Source organism: Corythoichthys intestinalis, chromosome 3 (genome assembly GCF_030265065.1).
Source record: "Corythoichthys intestinalis isolate RoL2023-P3 chromosome 3, ASM3026506v1, whole genome shotgun sequence".
NCBI classification, from domain to species: domain Eukaryota; kingdom Metazoa; phylum Chordata; class Actinopteri; order Syngnathiformes; family Syngnathidae; genus Corythoichthys; species Corythoichthys intestinalis.
The window spans coordinates 32,795,887-32,820,967 of record NC_080397.1 but is presented as its reverse complement, the minus strand read 5'-3'; the positions used below and the strand labels follow the sequence as shown (position 1 = coordinate 32,820,967).

At 38.5% G+C, this 25,081-nt stretch overlaps 3 protein-coding genes across 6 annotated transcripts in view; 2 read left to right on the top strand and 1 right to left on the bottom strand.

Annotated features, from left to right (window-relative positions):
• adgrd1 (adhesion G protein-coupled receptor D1) overlaps positions 1–5,517 on the bottom strand; it is a 41,798-nt gene extending 36,281 nt beyond the window's left edge. Inside the window, exons 1-4 of one of the 4 annotated variants that reach the window (XM_057832104.1) lie at positions 4,105–5,517; positions 3,966–4,002; positions 2,902–3,018; positions 2,317–2,415 (exon numbers count right to left, since the gene is read on the bottom strand). In XM_057832104.1, the coding sequence (XP_057688087.1) occupies positions 2,317–2,415; positions 2,902–3,018; positions 3,966–4,002; positions 4,105–4,158 (307 nt within the window). In that variant the 5' untranslated portion in view covers positions 4,159–5,517. The remainder of the gene's footprint in view (positions 1–2,316; positions 2,416–2,901; positions 3,019–3,965; positions 4,003–4,104) is intronic. The other 3 variants (XM_057832103.1, XM_057832107.1, XM_057832105.1) reach the window with 3 other exon arrangements.
• On the top strand, positions 4,928–11,928 carry stx2b (syntaxin 2b). Its single transcript, XM_057832108.1, has 11 exons — positions 4,928–5,287; positions 5,362–5,436; positions 5,501–5,600; positions 7,918–7,992; positions 8,072–8,145; positions 8,299–8,407; positions 9,781–9,854; positions 10,804–10,941; positions 11,057–11,167; positions 11,383–11,498; positions 11,583–11,928. The coding sequence occupies exons 1-10, from the start codon at positions 5,258–5,260 to the stop codon at positions 11,476–11,478; spliced, it is 882 nt and encodes a 293-aa protein (XP_057688091.1). The 5' UTR covers positions 4,928–5,257; the 3' UTR covers positions 11,479–11,498; positions 11,583–11,928.
• A 5,827-nt stretch (positions 11,929–17,755) lies between these two features.
• The window catches only part of rimbp2b (RIMS binding protein 2b), a 165,544-nt gene continuing 158,218 nt past the window's right edge, over positions 17,756–25,081 (top strand). The window contains 1 exon segment of the mRNA XM_057833081.1: positions 17,756–17,882. Within this exon segment, the coding sequence (XP_057689064.1) occupies positions 17,757–17,882 (126 nt within the window). The 5' untranslated portion in view covers position 17,756.

Below are 25,081 nucleotides of genomic sequence, written 5' to 3'. Positions count from 1 at the left end.
CTATATTTTGAGTTATTTTGAGGGGAAAATAAATTAACTCTATTACATAAGCTGCACACAGACTACTTTTCATTGTGTCAAAGCAGAGGTTGCGCTAGACTTTTTCGTTGTCTGTCATTTTGACTGACAGTGTCATAAAAATCCGGTCATAATCTATTTTTACCCGTCACTTAAATTTTTTAAAATGATAATAATGACATATTCAATAGCAGTGTTGGTCAAAAGTGGTGCGTTACTTACTCAACTCTGAATAAATTGAAGAAACTACCAGCCATGTTGTGTCTACTGTCTGCTCTGTTGATTTGTCATCCAAGACTCGGGGTGCGTTCAGGTTTGAGAATAGCGCACGTACTTCTGACTCCAAGCTGTTTGTCCCTGCTCATTCAATTAGGCTACGTTCATACTATAGGTCTTAATGCACAAATCCGATATTTTTGTCATATCCGTTTTTTTGGCGTGCCCGTTCAGACTGCTTTTGTCTACTGAGACCATTCAAGTATTACGCATGCGCTCTAATTCGCAGTCCGACACGCGCCGATGCGCAGAAGCATAAAAACAAATGACAAGTCATCCGTCATTCCAGGGATATCATATTTTGCTTTTCAAAAGGAGGAGACAAATGACAAACATAAATAATCCCCGTTTAGGCTTATATTCACAGTTTATATGGATCGATAGCATGCACGCACTGTCCCTGCATGTCACACACACATACGAGCAGTTTGCCCCGACTCTCCAAGACGGGCTGCAGCCAGACCCCTCTCCCGACTCTCGGCCGTGTAGGAAATGTTGAAATATAGCTCACATAGAGCAGAGAGAAAACCGATCATTCTCATGCTTATCCTCAACCCATTTTTATTTTTTTATGACTGTTGTCAATCCCGGTGTAGGTTCACTATCCTCTTCCCCTCACTATCCACTCGCTCTCGCTATATGATTGGCCGAAGAGTCGAAATGCTCTCCCGTGATTGGCCGAAGAGTCGAAATGCTCTGCCGTGAAATGCCTGTTTAAAAATGTTCCCGTTGTTACTTCTTGCGTTCGCTTAAAAGTGCTCATTTAAAAAGGAAAACCCATGGATGATACTACACACAGAGCGTATTATTAACAAATGCTAAAGTTATATATTCATATAGCGAGAATAAGAAACGTCACTGACAAGCGCAGGCCCCCGCAAGTGGATAGTGAGGGGAATAGGATAGTCCGCCTACACCTGCCCTTCCCCAAAAGCCGTGTTCACTGCAAGCTAGGCGCTAATAACGCACAGCTGAAATCGGATTTGGGACACTGGACGGTACAGTCCGCCGCGACAGTCTGGAAAAATGTGGCCCAGATCGGATTTGAAATGGTCCACTTCTATGCGACTTGTCCCGTTCAGACCGTCAAGTTAAAGCCTGACTCGAGTCGGAAAAACACGAAAAAATTGGATTCGTGCATTAAGACCTGTAGAATGAACGTAGCCTTAGATAATGCTCTCCAAAGCTTCCTAACGTTTCCGTGTTTGCTACACCTGAATGCTAGTTCGGACATTTTTCCGAGTAAGGCCAATGACGTCATGTATCAAGAGAGACAATAGCTAATTAATATGCTCACTCGCCATCCTGTGGTCTGGGGTGTGAATTGCAACCTGTCAAAATGACGGATGGACTTCAGTTTTTTCCGTCGCCATTTTAAAAAACCGGCCAACGACGGAAAATTATTCGGTTAACGCGACCTCTGTGTCAAAGTGTCATTTTGTCAGTGTTGTCCCATGAAAAGATATACTTAAATATCTGCAAAAATGCGAAGGGTGTACTCACTTTTGTGATACACTGTACATAAGCCTGATGTGTTGATTTTTTAAAGTAATTTTGTACTCTGTCACTTTCCAAACACATCTTAACCTAAAGTCAGAGTCAACTTTGTTGTCAAACCTTCAGTACGTACTGGTGATACAGAAGAGTGAAATAGCGTTACTCTAATAACCTCTCAAAAAATAAAACTTGAAAGAAATAAAATTAACCAAAAATAAAAATAGGGTAAGTAAAACAATAAACAACATGAAAAAAGCCATATACTGTATATGGAAATGATCAATGAATAAAGATAGTACAATTAAACATAATATCAGGAGTGCAAAATTAACCACTTATAGAGATGGATTTAAGGTTTAATCTAGCACCATACATTTTTCTGTCTAAATAAAGAATATTACTAACAATAAACGACACGAGTGGACAGAGAGAATGGTGAGAAAAATGATGAGGCGTGTGCTGAGAGGACAACAGAGGGGACATGACATGTTATACATATGGATGTCTCAGGGGGCTGATTCTCACCTACTGTCGCAGAAATGTTAGTGTAGGCAGAGTCATTGGTATACACATAGGAAGTGTTATGGGAGGAAGGGAGCACAGTGTGCTTGTGGATTCTGAGAGCTGGACAAAGATAATGGAGAGACAGTGATGTGATTCACACCTAAATGGACACATAACAGAGGAGACGGTGAAAGAAAAAAGACAATGAGAGGGACGTGATGTGCAGGTATGAGACAGAGAGTGATGCTGAGCTGAGTGACTCGGATCTTTTGGCTTCACATGTCATTCTCAAGTCTATACCTGATCCCTCTTCAACTTAATGTTTTCGCTAAATCTAACAAAAATTGACAACATGACTAAAAGTACAAAAAACATGTTTGCTAATGGTCTTAAATTTACATTTATTTTGGAATTTAAGTCATGATATACTGTATATTAAACATATTGCCAAGTTTAGCACTAAAGGCCATGAGAAGAGTTTTGATCGCATTAGATCATTTTAAAAAGCATGACGGTTGTGGTGGAAAAACAATAATATAGTATGAGTTCATGCATAGTTCAAACAGAAAAGGACAGTTTGGTGATGCACAGGTGAGATACACATACTTATATTACTTCCGTTAACATAACCTGGTCTGTTTCCAATCTGGTCATACAGTCCGTGGATCCCATCCACAGCATCAAGAGGCCAATAATGTGCGGCTGAGGACAACACTTTCAGGCCTGGGAGGAACAATTCAGGGGTCAACATGGATTTCCGGAGCTCCCCAGCCAATCAAATCAAAATATACACCATTATCTGAAATTTATTTTCCATGTTTTTTAAATGTATTTATTAATGATAGAAGTGGAAAAAATACACGAGTCATCCTGACACTTCTATGTCAAAGGGGCAGGCAACACATATCAGACGAGAAAATTATATATATATAAAAAATCTTGTTTGAAAAATAAATACAAAATATAAAACACATACTTTTACTTTTCTGATCTGTAAAAAATAAATAAACAGTTAAAAAAAATTTTTTTTTTTAAATCCAACAAGTGAAAGCCTCTATTGCAGAACAATATTTTATGAAGGCTGGTACTACTTTAGCCAATCAAATTTTGAATATCCCAGCTTGCCCGCCTTTCCTTGTGATGTCAGTAATACCCAATGTCCTGTGGACCTGTGTTTGACTCTATTAGTGTTTATGTGCATGTATAACTGACGTGACAAAATGGCTGCACTCGTAAGCGGAGCAATTTTTGCGTTTAAATATTTCTCTATTATCAGGGGTCATAGAAATTCACGATTGTATACTTATATACTTTGAGCAAATGTCTTTCACATGAAGGTTATTCATATTAGATTTTGACAGTCCCTTTTGGTACAATAACAAATAACAATTGAAGGACCTCATATATGTGTTATTTGAAACTTAAGTGTCCATACATGAGAATGTGAGTATGAATGCTAGTTTGTCTATATGTGCATACGTCTCTCGCTAATGAGGACAGACAAAAAATAGGATGAAGATTTAGGAGTGGGGGGCTGACTTTCTAAAACATGTTCCCTCTCTAATATTAAAACATAAAAACATTCATTAGACCTGTGGGTTTTAATGACCTAACACAGTAACTTAGGGAAAAATATACTACTGGTATGCGCTCGTGTCAAATTTGTCTACCTGGATGCTTGAGCTGATGCGCCACTTGGGCATAAACCTGAAAAGAAACCAAACAGATTTAGACTGTTTGGCAATCACCACAAGGCCAGACAGCAATATCACATGTAAATAATGGTTGATATTTGAAAATATATCTTACCTTGACACACGAAACAAAAACTGTTAATAATTTAATTCCCAAAGAAAGCTCCATGGTTTCTCAAGGGGCAACTGGTAATATATGATTCAAAACAAAGTTACATCCACAAGTAAAAATGAATCCAGGAGAGGTCACCCATTACTCCACAAAACCTTAGATGAGACCACTTGTCCAGAATGCAGAATAATTCAATTCAAATGAGTGTTTAAATGAGGAATTGTTTTTTTTTTCTCATCATAAGGTGAAAAAATAAGTTTAAAAAAAAAAACGGATCCTCAAGAGTGTCCCAAAACATATAAGAATCCTTGGGGTGTGCTGAACTGTTGGACTCACTGAGTTGGACTGAACGTTGGAAGGGAAAACGTAATTTTTGGATCTTTCGAGGAGGGGCGTTGGAGCAGTGAGTAGATGACGTTATTTGTGCGTACAGGATGGCGGGATGGACTACCACCCAAACACTGTATATATAATGTAGAGTCAGATCTAGAGATTGTTGCTTCAAAGATGCTCTCTCATGACAAGTTTGGATTTTATTCAGTAAGACGGTCAAAACCCAGGAATCTGCTAATAAAATCATCATGACAAACCCTCACGGTCTCACCATTCCGAACATGCTCAAAAAGACCTCTATAAACAACATTCCTCTTAGAAATATAGTGCTAATTTTGCAATCTTGGTTTACATTTTTTAACATGTTGTCATACAGTGACACCATGTGGCCACTTTAATTATCGCATCTCATCTATTATTTAGTGACCATTTTTCTGACACTGAACGGTTCTTGAATTTGTGTCATTCATCACGCTATTTATGATTCGGAGTTTTTTTTACCCCTATGAAGTTATCATACAGTATAACATAAATGCTTTATTCAAGATTACTGGTATAAGGTAGGACGTTTATCATCTCTAGAGAGCGCTAAGGGGAGGGACGTAAAAAGGCGTTTACAAGGAAGAGTTAGTAAAGATCTTCGAGTCAGAATCGTCGATTCAATCCCAACTGTATACCCACATGTCCCTATGATTTCACGGTGCGATAAAATTTGTTCGACACTCGTCGAGCGTCCTTGCCGCTCATGGAGCACCGCTTGATGACCCTGTGGGACTTTTCATAGAATGAAGTAAACTGTTCCGTAGACGAGCTGGCTATTGTGATGAAGGATCGACTGGTCGAGCTGACTGCTGTAAGTTGAGACTCTTATAGCGTACATTAAAACCTTAAGCAGTTGTTTGGCTTTTTTATTTATCACTCTAACAGAGCAGAACCTCGGCGGAGGAAGATGTTGCAGTCTCAGTGGATCGAGACGGTTTCATGGAGGGCTTCTTCAGGAGGGTCAGTCACTGAAAGTGCAAAATGAATTGTGCTAATGTTGGTTTTAAAATATTGGATTTTGAAGGTGGAGGAGGTTCGAGGACTCATTGATAGGATACACTACCAAGTGGAAGATGTGAAGAAGATGCACAGCATGATATTGTCTGCACCCCACCCAGATGACAGTAAGTACATTTTAAGTAAGTCCCATTGTATTTTAGCAAGTCCTATTGTATTTAGTATCAAAATCCAAAGTTAGTATGTATTGGAAAATCTGCTTATTTTATTTTATTTTTTTCAATAAACACAGTCAATAATATAGTGCCCATTTAACTCATTGCCTGCAACTGACAGCGATAGATGTCCAATTAATATAAATTGGATGGAATACTCATCTTCCCATGCTATTGATGGCGCTAGATGTCCGATCCATTCTGGCCGGGATAGCTGACAGCCTCTCCTGGTCAAAATGGATGGATGTCTAGCGCTGTCAATGGCATCTATGTGTTAATGGTTTGTTGTAATGGTAATTTTGTGTATATTTTCCACTCGCCATATACAGTGGAGCAAATAAGTATTTAGTCAACCACCAATTGTGCAAGTTCTCCTACTTGAAAAGATTAGAGAGGCCTGTAATTGTCAACATGGGTAAACCTCAACCATGAGAGACAGAATGTGGGGAAAAAAACAGAAAATCACTTTGTTTGATTTTTAAAGAATTTATTTCCAAATTAGAGTGGAAAATAAATATTTTGTCACCTACAATCAAGCAAGATTTCTGGCTGTCAAAAAAGTCTAACTTCTTCTAACGAGGTCTAACGAGGCTCCACTCGTTACCTGTATTAATGGCACCTGTTTTAACTCATTATCGGTATAAAACACCTGTCCACAATCTCAATCAGTCACACTCCAAACTCCACTACGGTTAAGACCAAAGAGCTGTCGAAGGACACCAGGGACAAAATTGTAGACCTGCACCAGGCTGGGAAGACTGAATTTGCGATAGGTAAAACACTTGGTGAAAACAAATCAACTGTGGGAGCAATTATTAGAAAATGGAAGACATACAAGATCACTGATAATCTCCCTCGATCTGGGGCTCCATGCAAGATCTCACTCCGTGGCGTCAAAATGATAACAAGAACGGTGAGCAAAAATCCCAGAATCACACGGGGGGACCTAGTGAATGACCTACAGAGAGCTGGGATCACAGTAACAAAGGCTACTATTAGTAACACAATGGCACCAGGGACTCAAATCCTGCACTGCCAGACGTGTCCCTCTGCTAAAGAAAGTACATGTCCAGACCCGTCTGCGGTTTGCTAGAGAGCATTTGGATGATCCAGAAGAGGACTGGGAGAATATGTTATGGTCAGATGAAACCAAAATAGAACTTTTTGGTAGAAACACAAGTTCTCGTGTTTGGAGGAGAAAGTTTACTGAATTGCATCCGAACAACACCATACCCACTGTGAAGCATGGGAGTGGAAACATCATGCTTTGGGGCTGTTTTTCTGCAAAGGGACCAGGACGACTGAAAGGAACTAAAGGAAAGACTGAACGGGGCCATGTATCGAGAGATTTTGAGTGAAAATCTCCAAGGGCATTGAAGATGAGACGTGGCTGGGTCTTTCAGCATGACAATGATCCCAAACACACGGCCAGGGCAACAAAGGAGTGGCTTTGTAAGAAACATCTCAAGGTCCTGGAGTGGCCTAGCCAGTCTCCAGATCTCAACCCCATAGAAAATCTGTGGAGGGAGTTGAAAGTCCGTGTTGCCTAACGTCAGCCCTAAAACATCATTGCTCGAGAGGAGATATGCATGGAGGAATGGGTCAAAATACCAGCAACAGTGTGTGAAAAGCTTGTGAAGAGTTACAGAAAACATTTGGCCTCCGTTATTGCCAACAAAGTGTACATAACAAAGTACTGAGATGAACTTTTGGTATTGACCAAATACTTATTTTCCACCATGATTTGCAAATAAATTCTTTAAAAATCAAACAATGTGATTTTCTGTTTTTTCCCCACATTTTGTCTCTCATGGTTGAGTTTTACCCATGTTGACAATTACAGGCCTCTCTAATATTTTCAAGTGGGAGAACTTGCACAATTAGTGGTTGACTAAATACTTATTTGCCCCACTATATTTTGCTCACGGCGATGGTGGCCGTGGTGCAGTTGGTAGCTCGAGTTATCCTGGGACCGAAGGGTCAGTGGTTTGATTCCCTGCTATGACTGCCCACTGTCGAAATGCCCTTGGGCAAGGCACTGAACCCTTAATTTACCCCCAATGAGTTGGCAGTGCCTTGCATGGCAGCAGCACCATTGGTGTGTGAATATGTGCGTGAAAGGGTAAATGTGTGCTAAAATAAATCGCTTTGGGCATGGTAACCATGTAGATAAATGCGCTATATAAGTACTCTCCATTTACCATTTTGCTTATGAACTGTACCTTGTAAAGTAAAAGTCAGATGTCTTTTTTTTCTTGCTTGTGTGTAGGAACAAAGGATCATTTAAATGCACTGACCAATGACATCAAAGGGAATGCCAACGTTGTGAGAACAAAACTCAAATGTAAGTTAACTACAAACGTGTTGTCACACGCATTGTACTCACACATTAACATTGTACGTGTGTTACGTTCCTACTGAAGCCATGGAGCAAAACATACCTAAGGATGACGCGACTAACAGATCCTCTGTTGACTTCAGGATCCAGAAAACACAGGTAGCTTGAAAATTACTCAATCAGCACTACATCACAAAATCATTTAGCTGATTAAATGCTGTTCTTTACAAGGAATTTTACGTAAACATTGAATAGACGTGTTTCTAAAATAACTTTCACCTCCTCCATCATTGTCCTTGGATTTATCTCTAGCACACGGTGTTGATCAGAAAGTTTGTGGAGGTAATGACCCAGTACAATGAGACACAAGTTTCCTTTAGGGAACGAAGCAAAGGACGTATCCAAAGACAACTTGAAATAAGTAAGTGACAAATATTAACCCTTGACTTTTTGTGAAACTACATTAATTATAGACTATCAATAGTTCTCAGAAATAATGTTCTGCTCAACTGTTTGTTTGTGAATTAAATTACATTGCACATGTTTTTCAAGAAGCTGAACTAAATGTCCCACTTTAAAAGTACTGCGCCAAGTGTGCATTAGATGTATTGTATTTTTCCCATTACAGCCAGACAATAGTGAAAAATAGGTCTGCTCCCCCAGGCCCTGCGGCCAGCATTAATGAGAGGCTTTGCACTCTAGCTGGTAAGCCTGATATTGGAGACTGTGCTGTGCGCTGTGTCAGTGTTGCCGGGACAACAGGAAGAGGGTTGGGCGGTTTGTGTAACACAGCTTCACCTGTCTGTGACACACGGTGCTGTCATGGAGTCCTAACTATAAATGACATCACAATGAGTGACCTTTTTGTGTTATAGTGATGGATTCAGCTTGAATGAGATGTGAATGGGGTGTGTTTTGTTGTGTTAGGTTGAATCTCCCTGAGGGAAGCCTACGCAAAAGGTGTGTTACATCCAGTAAACGCTTTCCTCTCCAGAGGGGAGTGGTTAAGCAACAGGGGGTGATTTGGGGACCCAGGGGGAAGCTTTCTGTTTATAGTCTCAGTAGTTGTTTCTCTATGAGAGGGACTGATTTCTATTCATTTTTTTGTAATAATTTCTATTTTTGGGCGACTCCAAAATGATATGAGGAAATACCTGGTGTTAAGTTTGCAAAATGCATCACCATTAGCTAATTTGTTTTCTCATTAACATTGTATTCTCATGATGTCAAGAATCAAACAAATGAGTGCACCTACCTTTGCCTTCAGATGTAATTTAAAATTACGAAAAGTTTACCTTAATTTGCATAAAATAAAATAAAATAAATAAATAAATAAAATGATTGTCATGGTAGTAGCGTTTTATTCATAATATTGCCCCCTGTAGAGCTGCATTACTGTTAGCTCAGGCAAATTAGTGGGGCTTGGTCTCACCAGTGGGCTGTACACAGAGTACAATACTGTACTAATCTGTTGTTGTGGGATTAAACAGATTGCATTGTGTTTTGTGTTAAAACTCAATTTTGGTTATTACATTAGTGCAAAGTCATCTTTTTAAACATCAAACAACTATCCATCCATTTTTTGGCGCTTATCCTGCTCAGGTTCACGGGTTGGCTGCAGCCAATCCTAGTTGATTTTTGGCGAGTAACACAAGGAACATAGAAAATGGTTCATAGTTTGATAATATCATTGATTAAATCTTCTGATTTAATAGCAAAAAAATTGAATTAATAATCAATGGAACAATTGTGTGCAACAAAACGTGCTTAAAGTTCTACAACTAATCATTCTAGCTGGAAGAGTGACCACCAATGAAGAACTGGAAGACATGCTAGAGAGTGGAATCCCTTCCATCTTCACATCTGATGTAAGAATTCTATCAACTGGACTAGTACACAATGTAACATTGTCATCTAGTGGTAGAAAATGATTCTTTTTTTGTTTGTTTGTTTTGTTTTAAACACTACTACCAGTATAACCCGGCGTTGAGCAGGTTGTGCAACATGAACGCAATACAACCAAATTGCAGATAAAACAAATTTTCCTTAAAGATACAGCTGTAATGTAGAGTATTAATAGCAAAAGGGCACTATAAAAGGGTTAATGCACAATTGCTTTTTCATCACTGTGTACAGTATGGTGGCGAGCGACGTGGAGAAAAATGAGAGCGACAGTTGACGCTCTTGTGGCCAATACAATGTACATCCCCGAGAGACAGTGCCTTTATTGAACAGAAAACACCAGAACATAACAACGGCAACTACAACTCTCAGTCATGGTTGCCACAACTACCCTTGAACCATTGCGGGCGTAGCACACAATAAATAAGTCGCTACAGTATAAATATCCAGCCGAAATGAATATCTTAGTATTATTCCGGAAAATTGTATTTTTTTTTAATCCAGCGTCTTGTTGTTAAGTACTCAAAGCCACAACGTATCATCACAGCACATTTAAATTTGTACATACCAACTGAAATGTTTGAAAGCTAACTGCAACATAGCAATTGCAAAAGACGTGTCTTTTGCCCAAAAGATGATGCTGTTGCCCTCTACAATCAGGGATTTTCTGTGCTAATTTTTGGAGTTTCGAATTACATTTTTGCACTAAATGGAGGCCAACAGAGATCAAACCCATCCAAGAACACTCACTGAAACATAAAGTACCACTCTGTAAGATTTGGTCAAAATCCGCCCAGCCGTTTCGGAGTCCCTAGGGAACGAACACGCACACACACCCACAGACAAAGATCCATTTATATATAGTTATAGATACTATAGAATCATTTGTTCATGGATAATCTGGTGGTCTTTTAGATAATTTCAGACTCCAAGATCACACGTCAGGCTGTGGACGAGATTGAGTCACGACATCAGGACATTATACAACTGGAGTCCAGCATCAGAGAATTACATGCAATGTTTATGGACATGGCAATGCTGGTTGAAACTCAGGTAACCACAGATCGTTCAAGTACACCATTATACTGTATATAATTTTTTTTCTTCATATCTCCTCCCAAAAAAGTGCATTTGCCAAAAAGAAAAATATTCCTACACTCTTTTACAGGGTGAAATGGTCAACAACATTGAAAACAACGTTTCCAATGCAGCTGAATACATTTGTCGTGCTAAAGAAGAAACCAAAAAAGCAGTAAGATACCAGAAAAAATCCAGACGGGTGAGTGCCACTTTGTGATGACAGTCATTTGCCTTCACATGGTTATAAGAACAGTACACAAAACAAGCAACAATTTTTGTCACTTTTGTTCTTACTGACAAATGAGCAAGAAATTCATATAATGGTTCTATGTCATTGTCAAAATCCAGCATTGATATTGTACCTTGCTCATATTAGTTTTTCAAATCAATTAACATTACGTTCTTTGTTGGCAGAAATATATAATCCTTGCCTTTGCGCTCCTGATCCTGCTTGCTGTCATTGCCTTGATTGTTGGTTTGTCTGTTGGTCTAACCAAACCTCCTGCTTGAGACAGTGATCACAGCAAAAGGTAATTATATCCACATCCATCAATCATCCATTTTGAAAAATTGTTTTCCAGAGATTCAGATTGTCTATTTTCTATTTTTCATAGAATCTGCACTGCCTTGCTGTGTTTCGAGTTGTGGCTGTCCTCGTTTCACTCATCACACTAGTTGGTGCCTTTGGGTGAAGGATTACATAGGTCACAACCCCACAGTAATCTCTTGTTCCTGTAGTCATAAAGCTTACAATAGCGCCATCTCATTCACCATATAACAGCATTACAGGGAAAAACACAATCAGGTATGACAAGTTGTCTTCTGGACTTTTTTACATCACTAACACCAGACTGTGAGGCGCAAATCTGTGCCAGGTAAGCGCCTAACCTCACTGTTCATTAACTGATTAGATTCAGTTTTTGGAACATATGATATATATACAGTGGGGCAAATAAGTATTTAGTCAACCATCAACTGTGCAAGTTTTCCTACTTGAAAAGATTAGAGAGGCCTGTAATTGTCAACATGGGTAAACCTCAACCATGAGAGACAGAATGTGGGTAAAAAAACCCAGAAAATCACATTGCTTGATTTTTAAAGAATTGATTTCCTAATTAGAGTGGAAAATAAGTATTTTGTCACCTACAAACAAGCAAGATTTCTGACTGTCAAAAACGTCTTCTAACGAGGTCTAACGAGGCTCCACTCGCTACCTGTATTAATGGCACCTGTTTTAACTGATTATCGGTATAAAAGACACCTGTCCACAATCTCAGCCAGTCACACTCCAAACTCCACTATGGCCAAGATCAAAGACCTGTCGAAGGACACCAGAGACAAAATTGTAGACCTGCTAGAGGCTGGGAAGACTGAATCTGCAATAGGTAAAACGCTTGGTGTAAAGAAATCAACTGTGGGAGCAATTATTAGAAAATGGAAGACATACAAGACCACTGATAATCTCCCTCGATCTGGGGCTCCATGGAAGATCTCACCCCGTGGCGTCAAAATGATAACAAGAACGGTGAGCAAAAATCCCAGAACCACACGGGGAGACCTAGTGAATGACCTACAGAGAGCTGGGACCGCCAGGGACTCAAATCCTGCACTGCCAGTGTCCCCCTGCTGAAGAAAGTACACGTCCAGGCCCATCTGCGGTTCGCTATAGAGCATTTGGATGATCCAGAATAGGACTGGGAGAATGTGTTATGGTCAGATGAAACCAAAATAGAACTTTTTGGTAGAAACACAGGTTCTTGTGTTTGGAGGAGAAAGAATACTGAAATGCGTCCGAAGAACACCATACCCACTGTGAAGCATGGGTGTGGAAACATCATGCTTTCGGGCTGTTTTTCTGCAAAGAGACCAGGACGACTGATCTGTCTAAAGGAAAAAATGAATGGGGCCATGTATCGAGAGATTTTGAGTGAAAATCTTCTTCAATCAGCAAGGGCATTGAATATGAGACGTGGCTGGGTCTTTCAGCATGACAATGATCCCAAACACACAGCCGGGGCAACAAAGGAGTGGCTTCGTAAGAAGTATCTCAAGGTCCTGGAGTAGCCTAGCCAGTCTCCAGATCTCAACCCCATAGAAAATCTGTGGAGAGAGTTGAAAGTTCGTGTTGCCTAATGGCAGCCCCAAAACATCACTGCTTTAGAGGAGATCTGAATGGAGGAATGGGCCAAAATACCAGCAACAGTGTGTGAAAAGCTTATGAAGACTTACAGAAAACGTTTGGCCTCCGTTATTGCCAACAAAGGGTACATAACAAAGTAATAAGATGAACTTTTGGTATTGACCAAATACTTATTTTCCACTATGATTTGCAAATAAATTCTTTAAAAATCAAACAATGTGAGTTTCTGTTTTTTTCCCCATTCTGTCTCTCGTGGTTGAAGTTTACCCATGTTGACAATTACAGGCCTCTCTAATATTTTCAAGTGGGAGAACTTGCACAATTAGTGGTTGACTAAATACTTATTTGCCCCACTGTATATTGCTATATATAAATTATAGATGAAAAAAATAATTTGTTATAAATTTGTTTTTCAAATTTTGTAGTAGTAATATATTTTAAAGATGTTGACAAAGATTTTTTCATTAACACTCACCTCATCTAGTTTAAAGACAAAAAAAACCCCACATACATATCTTACAATGACATTTACTGTATGTGCCAGTCTACTATTTATTGAGTGATGTCTTGCTTCCGTCTTGCCAAAGCGAGAAAAACAAGAAACCATTGCTCGAGCCTAAATTGATCTCTTTGAATATGAATTATTTACTTGAACTGAATGTAAGAGCTATACCTCAGGTTGTTTATGCTACTTATTTTGTTTAGGATGAATGTAAATTTTGTGGGTTTTTTTCCATTTGTGATTGAGCAATATTCATATAATCTGAAGCAGGAAATTTCATCCCATTTCAACTCATTGGGCACCTCAGTGACCAGAAAATGATATATATTTTTGAAAATCTTTATTATTGATTACTTAAAGAGGCTACCAATGACACCTGTTTTAGTTGTTTAACCCTTGTATTGTGTTAGAAATCTACCCTTATTTTTGCTAGTGGATCAAATTTGATCTGTGATTTAACTCGTTCGGAAAAACCTTTGCGGTATATTGTTTTTCGGTCAAGATTGACCCGTTTTTAAGTTTGAATATGTAAAAAGCACCATTGATTTTTGCACACCCATACCTGAAAATGGGTCAGTTTGGACCAGAACACAATATGAGGATTAAATGTATGGTGAAAATTGGGATTAAATGGGTTAATTTAACTACCCATTTGCATTTTTTATCCATAATACAAAAGTTTTAAATTGTGACTGTGATGTAAGAAATATGCCTGTGAATGTCCTTTGGATGTCATTTAAAGGGCACATTACTCATTGTGGTGAAAAGTTATCTTTGTACTGTTTGAATGTTATGAATTAGATTTTGTATCTAAGTTTTGTGAAGCATATTGAAAATAAAAATGATTCCCAAAATACTTTGTCCATCTATGCATTTGATCTAATCCTTGTCCTCAGGTGAGTTACACACAAATAACTTAAATTATTTATTTGTAATTTAGTATCCAAGTTTGCAAAATGTTTTGTTTCATAAATGACTTAAACTAATCAAAAGCAAAATGTGAGTTAAGAAAAAAAAAAAAAAAAATCAGATGTCTTGGAAAAATACTTTGCAAGGGACAAATGATAATGATTCAGGGTGAAATAAATAAATAATCATGACAAAGAAAATGAAAGCCACGTTTAACTGATAGAACCAGGAGACCTATTTATAATATGGATTTACTGCAAAGGATAATCCCCATGCACAAAACCCAAATCTGCATAAAATGCAGCCATCGGCTCTCCAATAAGGCAATATAGCCTTCAAAACTACTCCCCCACTTGGAAGCCAAGGATCCTGCATTTAAAAAGAAGCCTCCCAACTAATTGAACTAAAAGTGGAAACAAGGACAGAAGCAGCAAGAGTATCTTTTCTGGCGGTGAAAGCGTTATGCGCCGCTGTCAGCGGCATTCTTTTATGTTGGCTTACACTTTGTCAACCTTGTCGTGCCTCACCTCGGTGTCTTTTCATATTTTAGACCTACACAGTATATGCCGTTCTTGTTCCTTGTTTTGTGCCAGACTGCCAGTGCCTTATTTTTGTCTCAGAAGCTTTAGGAAGCGACGGCACTGTATTCAGTTATGTTTTTGCCCCATGTCCTTTCCGAAAGATCTTCGGCTGCCAGTTTTTTTTTTTTTTTTTTTAAATATTCTTATTTATTTATTTATTTTAAACTTTGAAGCTGTCATGTCCTGGAATTAAACTGTTCATTGAAACCTGTCACTCACCCCTCATCCCATGCATTTGTTTATATAAATATATATACCAGTGTATGTATGTATGTATGTATATATATAAATATATATATATATATATATATATATATATATATATATATATATATATATATATATATATATATATATATATATATATATATATATACCAGTGTGTGTATGTATGTATGTATGTATGTGTATATAAATATATATATATACCAGTGTATGTGTGTATGTGTATATATATATATTAGGGGTGTCAAAAAATTAAAAAATTAATTAATCGTAATTAATCGCAATTCAAACCATTTATAAAATATGCCATATTTTTCTGTAAATTATTGTTGGAATGGAAAGATAAGACACAAGATGGATATATACATTCAACATACGGTACATAAGTACTGTATTTCTTTATTAGAACGATAAATCAACAAGATGCCATTACCATTATTAACATTCTGTTAAAGCGATCCATGGATAGAAAGACTTGTAGTTCTTAGAAGACAAGTTATAGAAATTTTATATCAAAACCCCTCTTCATGTTTTCGTTTGAATAAAATTTGTAAAATTTTCAATCAAAAAATAAACTAATAGCCTGCCATTGTTGATGTCAATAATTACTTACACAATGCCCATGGGTGCTGAAGCCTATAAAGTCAGTCGTACCCAAGCGCCAGCAGAGGGCGGCAAAACTCCGAAAAACACAACAAGTACACCTTTCACTGTGCTCTCATTTTAATCTGTTTGAGCGGGGCATTTGTGCGTTAATTGCGTCAAATATTTTACCGGGATTAATTAAAAAATTAATTACCGCTCGTTAACACGATAATTTTGACAGCCCTAATATATATATATATATATATATATACAATGTATCACAATAGTGACTACACCCCTCACATTTCTGCAGATATTTAAGTATATCTTTTCATGGGACAACACTGATAAAATGACACTTTGACACAATAAAAAGTAGTCTGTGTGCATCTTATATACGGTAATAGAGTTAATTTATTTTCCCCTCAAAATAACCAAAACAATTAATCTTCGTCTCGTCAGACCATAGGACATGTTTCCAGTAATCCATGTGCTTTTTTGACATGTCTTCAGCAAACTGTTTGCGGGCTTTCTTGTGTATCGTCTTCAGAAGAGGCTTCCTCCCGGGGTGACAGCCATGCACACCAATTTGATGTAGAGTGTGGCGTATGGTTTGAGCACTAACAGACTGACCCCCCACTTCTTCAATCTCTGCAGCAATGCTGACAGCACTCCTGAAACGAGTCACATGACATTTTGGAGGGAAAATGACTAGCAGTACTCAATTTGGACATTTAGGAATGTACGTTTTTTCAAAGGGGTGTACTCACTTTTGTTGCCAGGGGTTTGGATATTAATGGCTATATTTTGAGTTATTTTAAGGGGAAAATAAATTAACTCCAATATATAATCTGCACACAGACTACTTTTCATTGTGTCAAAGTGTCATTTTATCAGTGTTGTCCTATGAAAAGATATATTTAAATATCTGCAGAAATTCGAGGGGTGTACTCACTTTTGTGATACACTGTATATTTATATATATTTGTAAAATACCATAGGTATTCTGTTGGTATTTATTTTATTTTGTTCAACCTATCCACTACAGTTTTTAAAGTCTTTCTCCTACACACACACTTCTAGTGTTTCATTAATGAAGAGTGATACATAGTGCTATGATATTCAATAAAGGTTGTGATATGGTTACCAAGTCTTCAAGTAGACTATCTATTACTGTATTTATATTGAATTTGATATTTCCAGGTTGTGCATCCATTCCCATGTTAAAATTGTTTTGTAACCATTTTAAATCACCAGATTGCAGCTATGCTTTTAAACCCTCATTATGCAGATCCATGTAAACAACCAGAAATTGTCATGTTCCATTATTGTAATGTTGCGTGAATGATCCTCTTACCTAAATTGATGAGATGTGCAGTCACAAAAAATGAACATGATATAATGTTAATCTTATTTTCAATGAACAGCTCTATGTTTTGTATTTGAAGAACAACAACACATTGGTTTTACAAATTAGAATTTTCTGCATACACATACATATTATAATAAACATAGCAGAAGCCACTGTAAATATTTCAAGCAATGAAACAATTAATTTGCTTCGGTTTTTAATGTGTTTCTTGTGCCAGCTGTGCTGTCTATGCTGTCTGTGCGTACTGACAATAATCCAACATCCACTTATTATGTAACCCTGCTGGATACAGATATTTATAATCTGACGTTATGACATCATCCAGCTACCCAGCGCATCTGACCATGACAAGCGTCTGGGGTGGCATGCAAACGTGCCTGTCATGGTATGTTGTTACGTGGAGTCAATCTGCAGCATGATTGCTACCAGGCTTACATTTTTGTTATCACCGCTTACTTTTCACCCCAGGGGTCAATGGGTTGTCAGAAGTCTTGCAGGGTGGAGAAGCTCCTGAATCAGTGTCAGAGTGAGGGTGTTGTGAGCCTGAGACAAAGGTTACCTCCAGCAAAGAGGAGCAGTCGGATGAAAAGCACAGACAAGGTGAGCCGAATGTACCGTTAACCCATCAGAGCTTTTAATTCACCCACGGCTGATCTGCACTTGTTGATGCCTGAAGCCGTAATCTGACCTCATGTTGCACTCCGGGTTGTCGTATTAATTTATCTTAATTGACATGAATTTGCAATCACTTGGGGCAAAATACGATGCTCGAATTATAAGCAAAGTACTGTACATTAAGAAGTTGCTCGATGCTATATGTTTTGGACATTTGCAAAATCGGTTTTTACATTGCTTTAGCGTGTTTTTAGTGTCCATGTGCAGTGATTCTGTCATACTGTGATGGTATGTGAAAGGTGTAAGTGCTGTTCATGCTGTAACCCCTTTTGGGGTTATATCAGGACAAAGGTTTCCTGCTGTGCTTCTGACTGCTTTGACCTCTGATGAAACCTTTCTCATGGCTAGATAAAAAAACACGGAGACTTGTGATGGTAATGAATCCCTGCTGAGGATCTGAGAGTGTGCAGAGTGCACATTTTTAGAACTGACTGAAGAATCTGACATGAATAAGTTGTGACATGTGGTTGCCTTTAGGTAGGATCCGTTGATGTTTTTGTTGATGAAATCCCACAATATTTACAGTTCTGTTTGACATTTACTTGGGAACGAGTGTATCCGTGCTCACACTTTCGTTGGTTCAAGAAAAAGGTTCTGTGTAAAATTAAGTGAGAGTTTGGTCATTTATTGAAAAGTAAGGACTCTTTCAAACTATAATAAATGGAGTGTTCTTGCTCCAGGAGTGCAAAATAAAAGCTTACATTAATTCAATGTCATCTCTTTCTTAGAGCTATATGCAAAATTCCCACACAGAACTGTCTTGCTGTCCACTCGACTTTCTGACCACTGGTGATGTGCCTTTGAGCAAGGCATACCCCCCCAGAATCTCTCTTCATTTTCTCTACGTACATCCTTTACCGTAGATGACAATTGTGTTTTATGTTTGGATGCTACGTTGTCAAGATTTGGCCAGACTCAGCATCCAATGCGGTGTTGTTAATAACAGCATTAGAGTATAACGGCCTTTCTAACCACGTTATTTTTTTCAGTAGTGAGTAATCTAATTAATTACTTTTCCCATCTTTGCAATGGCGTCACCATTACTGATGATGTGAAGGGGCGCGTTACTACAATTTGGTTTAATGACGCGCGAGTTGTTCGATTTTGTCACAACTGCCTGGAAGAGAAAAGAGCGGAAGGGAGCAGGAAGGAAGGTGGTGATGACGCCGTTGCAAACGCGATGATGATTGGCTAGGTAGCTTGGAGCGTTACCATAGCATTCGCGTTCTCGTTAGCATTAGTTTTTAGCGTGGCGAGCGTCAACTTAAATCCTCGGGCAGCTTTTTTTTTTTACATACAGTTTGCGGCTTCCAAGTGGGTACAACTGAAAATAATGTACTGTTTTCCTGCTTGTTGGCGTTGTCCTTGTAGACGCTACAGTATAATAATATTATATACTTTTTTTTTTTTTTTTTTTTTTAACCAAAAATAGTCACTGGTCCTGAACTTTTCTTGAAGGATGTATCCATGAACCCTGTGTGATGTTTTTTTTTAATCAAAACAACAAGAGCAAAGACAGGCGAGGCAGGAGATTCAATCAATAACTTTCGCTCAATAACTTTTGGGAAGAAAATTCATGTGGAAAAAAAAAAAAAAAAAAAAAAGAATCCAATACGGTATTAGTCAGGGTTCTCAATCAGGGTTACAAAACAACAAGTACCGTATCGGCCCCTTATATAAGACGACCCTGATTATAAGACGACCCCCTCTTTTTCAAGACTTAAATTTGAAAAAAGACTTTATGAACACCAAATTAATTTTCATGCAGAAAATAATTACAGTACAATCAAAACAAATGAGTATAACAATATATTTGAGAGAAAAAGCATGTTATTTTGCCTCATTCAAATTCTTTCTTTCTTTCTTAATATCTGAATATTTAAATATGTAAACTAAACTATGCACTCACATTCGTAAATGAATGGCTTCTGGTTTTTGAAATGTGAATAAACCGAACTATTGTGATAAAACAACAAAATTGCAATAACTGCATTAACCATCAAAGTGAAGTCTAACTGTAACTGTAGTCTTGAAAAAAATCTGAATAAGGAAAAACATTGCAATGAAATAATGCAAACTGGTTAAACTAGCTGAGATCTGTCATGACAGATCATCGCTTCAATGATATCTGGCACTATCTAGCGTCGTGAAGGGGTATAACGTCTAGACCGCGAATATAAGACGACCCCCTCTTTTTCATTCTTATTTCAAAGCAAAAAACACCATCTTATATTCGGGCCAATACGGTAAAACTGCCCTAGGCACAAAAAAAAGCTTCCACATACTCACGTTTCACGGACAACTCATTGTGATTTTTCCCCCCACCTTTTATATGTTGGGGACAGTCCTTTGATTGTTAACAAGAGACATGGTGTTGTTTAATCAGGCATTGGTTGCATGTGTGGTGGTCACCTATCTGGAGAGTTGCTTTCCAGGGTGCTGATCTTCTGTGGTGAGCCCTGTGAAACTAACCTCCGGGGTGCCACAACAGTCAGTCACACCTTTTAAAAAATTAACAATTACAAACCTCAGTAAGGGGAATGTCAGAACACACACAACAACAACACGCATGTTAAAAAAACAATAAAAACAACTCAAGAGCAGATTAACAGTAGATGATTAACTTCACTCCCTTATACAAGTCCAGTGGTTAGCTTGTCTCCTTTGCAGTTCAGGGGTTTTTGTTACAATCTTGGCTCGGGCTTGCATGTTTCTCCCTTGTTTACCGCAGCTCTCTCCCATATCTTCAAAAATGTCCTTACTGATGAATGACCATTTTTGTCCTGCGATAAGATAGTGGCTACTCCCACATCTCGCCCAAAGTTGGCTAAGAAAAGCTTCAGCTCATTCATGACCCTAAAGATGACAAATTGTGTAGTCGTTTATCTAGTGAATAACACCGAATGTATATAGAATATGGAGTAGCTTGTTTCTGTTCATAACTGAGATGTTAAAATATCAATTATACATGAAACATCTATTTCTTTTGTAGGTTTGGATTTTTTTTTTACCTAAACAATTCATTAAGAATTATTTTATGTTTGAAGAATGGAGCCTAAGATTCAGACTTTTGCTCTGACACCGCCCCCATTTTTGTTTCCTCACACGACAGATTTCTACTTCATGTAGGGCCTATTGTTGTGGTGCATCCACTGATAAACGGCCACTGTATGATATAGACTAGATTGCAAAGAGTGTCCCGCTGGAGGGGGAAGGAAGGCTTATGGTTGCTAGGCATCCACGGTAGGGCGAGCATATTTCTTTTGGACCTCTCGACTTGGTTTTCCCTCACCAAATGCAGTTACCTTAAGAGCCACAGGGGGCAGTCATGGTGCACTGCTCTATTCCACTTTTCAACCCAGTGGAAAAAAGATGAGATAGTCCAAATAATCCCTCTTGATTCTCTCTTCTGTACTTCCTCATCTATGATTAGATGTTTGCAATTGTTTGCAATAGTTGATTGGTTTGGCCCAGCGGCCATTGAATGTGATTTCATCAAGTTGACCCTCTGGGGTCCATCAGTGGACTCCTGCTCCGTGATGACCGTTGATGAAGCCCCATTTAAGCTTGCAATAAAAAGATCTAAAGTGCTACAACCAAGCTACATGAATGACTGGTGGGTTAGTTGAAGAATTTCAAACGACCTTGAGTGGCTGTTGCAATATGGCATGAAAAAGGGTGGGCAGGAGACTACATTAGCAAAATTGTGTGGGACTTCTGAATACAAGACTGAAATTGACCAATTGTGATGGAAGAAGATGAAAGGTATCTTTAAAAGTGTTCAGTGTTACTCTGTACTGCACTGCCTCTGCACCCCTGCGTGCTTGAGTCCCTGTGACTAAATGTGTGTAAGAGATGGAGAAAGTGAGAGAGAGGGAGAAAGGGGGCGTGTTGATGTGTGCGCGCGCTGCTGCACAACTGTGGTAGTGTGAGCTGAGTGATGCTCGATGTGCTGGCTTTCTCCCTCTCTCCTCCTCCTCCTCTTTCTCTCTCGGTCTCTCCCCGCATTGCCTGGCTGTGCTTCTCACTGCCGTGCACTGATGAACCATTTTATGCTACCAATCTGCCATAGACATCATTTTGTTGCTGGTGTCTCTGTCCTTGGGAAGCAACTGCCACGGGACTGGTCCTTTAAGTGCTGCTGCTAAGGTACGGCACAGTTTACCGTCTGCTGTCAAAGCTGTTTTTTTTTTTTTAACAATCCTGGGCTGCATCTTGCTTGCTGTGCTGCAGAATCGCAGAGCTGCTACCAAGGGATAAAGATACTCCGACTCTCGCACTCTTAAAGGTTAAGCTTATTGAAATTGCTCATCTGTCTTTCAGTTGGCTCTCAAACACTACAGTCGGTTTTCAGTATCCAGGTTTGCTGAAGTATATCCAGAGGACATAGCATTTCATTTGCATGCATGGTGGATTCACTTCTTATTCATATCTGTATGTGTTTCTTTTATGTGCAAAAATGAGGTTGCTGTGTGGGTTCTAAATTATATTTGGATGTTTTTGTCTGTGAATGTTGCAACATAATTTTGGGGGTAGCGTCAGCTCCAGTTGAGACCGCCTCGCCTGCCAAGAGGCATTCTCTCGTAAGTCTTAAGAGAAGTTGCATTAATAAATTGTGTATAATAAATTCTGACTGGCAAAATCAATGGTGCAGACCAGTAGAATATGATTCATTCAAATCTCTGGTTACTTGTGCTGTTTGTGGATCATAGAAATGTTATGTTTCCTGTAATTTCACAATGTCTGTTACAGAGGATCATTGGAGTGCACTTCTGATGCTCTGTCGTTAGATTTGTGCTTGATCAGCATTTTGCAACAACATAATACATTAACAACATGAACGATTACTACAAGAGAATTATGGTATGCGGTGTATCATAATAAGAAAATGCTTGTGTATATGCTCGCAGATAAAGGTGCTTCTGACACCCAATGTCACACGTAAGAACAGTGAACACAATTCAGGGGTGTTATTCTGGACATACACCTGAAATATGGGTTCTCTGATGACAAGCTCCCATTCATAGTGTAGCTCCTCCTGCCCACCTTGACAAGCTTGCATGCTCATTCATCATCTCGCAGGTTATCCCTGAGCTGCCAGCAAGTGGCTTTTATCTTCCCAATGCAAAAGGGAAAGACATACATATTTTTAACTTCACTCTGAAATAAGTTGAATAAGGCTGTGCTGGTGTGAAAAGAATATTGAATGAATGAATGGAAGGAAGTATATTTCTCTGTGTTAAAATCCTTGAGCGTAGGTCGTTTTAATCCATTTAGATGGAGTTTTTATTTATATATCATACCTAGAATGAAATTTGTATAGTCTTATTACATGTTCCAGAAGTCGTGTTTTTTAAATTTTGATTACAGAAGTACGGGATGCATTTGTTTTTCACAGTAGATCCTAAAGTCTAATGCTTGATTATTTTCTTGTCTTGCTGAAATCAGCTTGAGAGGCATACTGCTGGGTGTTTCATTTATATTGCCATGACTCGGGGCTGAGGTAGGCGTGGAGGGACTTGACGTCAAATGTAGACAACTGTGAACTGAATGGCGCTAACACCAAACTCCCAATTTACACATTGATTATGGCGCAGATCTGTGAATGTGTCACCAGCCATATGGAATTAGATTTGTACCAGAAAAAAAGCAAGCAAAACCTCATGAATTCCAAAAAAGCCAAAGTCATCTGCAAAGTAAAACTTGTGACTTCCAATGAACATATTTGGATGAATTATGTTAACAGTTTATGACAGCTATCTCTCTTGCGCTTGCCTGACTTTTTGATTGCAATATTTTATGGACGTTTTAGGCTGTCCCTCTGATAAAAACAGAATTGCATTTTACTTTTGAGAAACCGAATAAAATAACAGATGAAAATGCAGATAATCCTGCTTTAACCAGTGCTGTTTTTGGCAGCTGTTTTAAGATTCGTCTTAGTCTTACTCTTTTGACAGTAATACTCATTAGTCTTAGTCATATTTTAGTCATTTCAAAATATGTTTGTCTTCGTCTAGTTTTAGTCGACGATAACTAAAAATTTTTTCGTCTGTAATATTCAAAAGTTTTAGTCCAAAAATAAATAATTAAAAAGGGTTTCCAACAATTTTGAACGAATGTTGACTGACGAGCGTATAGTGTAGCGTCTACAAGAACTAACCAACTTCGCGATGATAATCCACACTCAGCAGGAAAACAGTACATTATTTTCAATTGATTAAACCCACCTGGACGCCACGAACCATATGCAAAGAAAAGTTGTTCGCGAATTTCAGACGACGCTCGCCATGCTAACGCTACGAGTTACATTTAGTGTGTGATGATCACTCAGCAAAGACCTTTAAAGGCTAAAGCAACATTGCATATTATCTTGCCAAAATTCGAAAACAAATCTTACCATGTGTTTTAAAACAAGCAAGCTCGGAGTGCAGCTTGAAGCACATTCTAACACAGGTGAGCATTGCTACAATGCAAACTGATGTACTACATGTAAAATATATGAAAATGTCATGCATTGTGAACATATGACAACCACGATGTCGCATTTTCGTCTTGTCATATCTTCAGACGAAAAATGCCATTCGTCTCGTTATGTTTTAGTCTCCAAAGACACATATTTGGCTCGTCGTTGTCATCCCCACGAAAAAAATCTTCGTCGACAGCTGTCACATAGAAACGGGTAAAAACATTTTAGTTGGAAAGTGCTTTCCAACTGCCCAATCTATGATCTCCCTAACTGTACATGATCTGCTCGTGGAGGTCGCCTTCAGTTATTTATAAACATACTTTGCATACTTTGACCCCCTGGACTCAAGTTAATCAGTTTCAAGGATTATCCATGCACATCTAGCATGCTGTATTTATAGTAAATGATAAGAAGTGTATTGATTGGCAAAAAAGGAGTCTATGGCGATTGCACCTACACAATGCATCAATGTCCTGTGAAGCGTGCATCTGCAAAATTAACAATATATTAGTTTGTACTTTGGGACTGTATAAATGATTATTAATAATGTAGCATCGAAAGCAGAGTTCACTAAATCCGGACCTCGGTGCCACTTTTCCTGTCGTGTTTTCCACGTCCCTCTCCCTTAACACACCTGAATCAAATGATTATGTCATCA

Coding starts and splice junctions, on each gene's coding strand:
- stx2b (XM_057832108.1), top strand. CDS start 5,258: ATGAAGGATCGACTGGTCGAGCTGACTGCT. Junction 5,437..5,500: donor TGGAGGGCTTCTTCAGGAGG/GTCAGTCACTGA, acceptor TGGATTTTGAAG/GTGGAGGAGGTTCGAGGACT. Junction 7,993..8,071: donor TGTGAGAACAAAACTCAAAT/GTAAGTTAACTA, acceptor TTCCTACTGAAG/CCATGGAGCAAAACATACCT.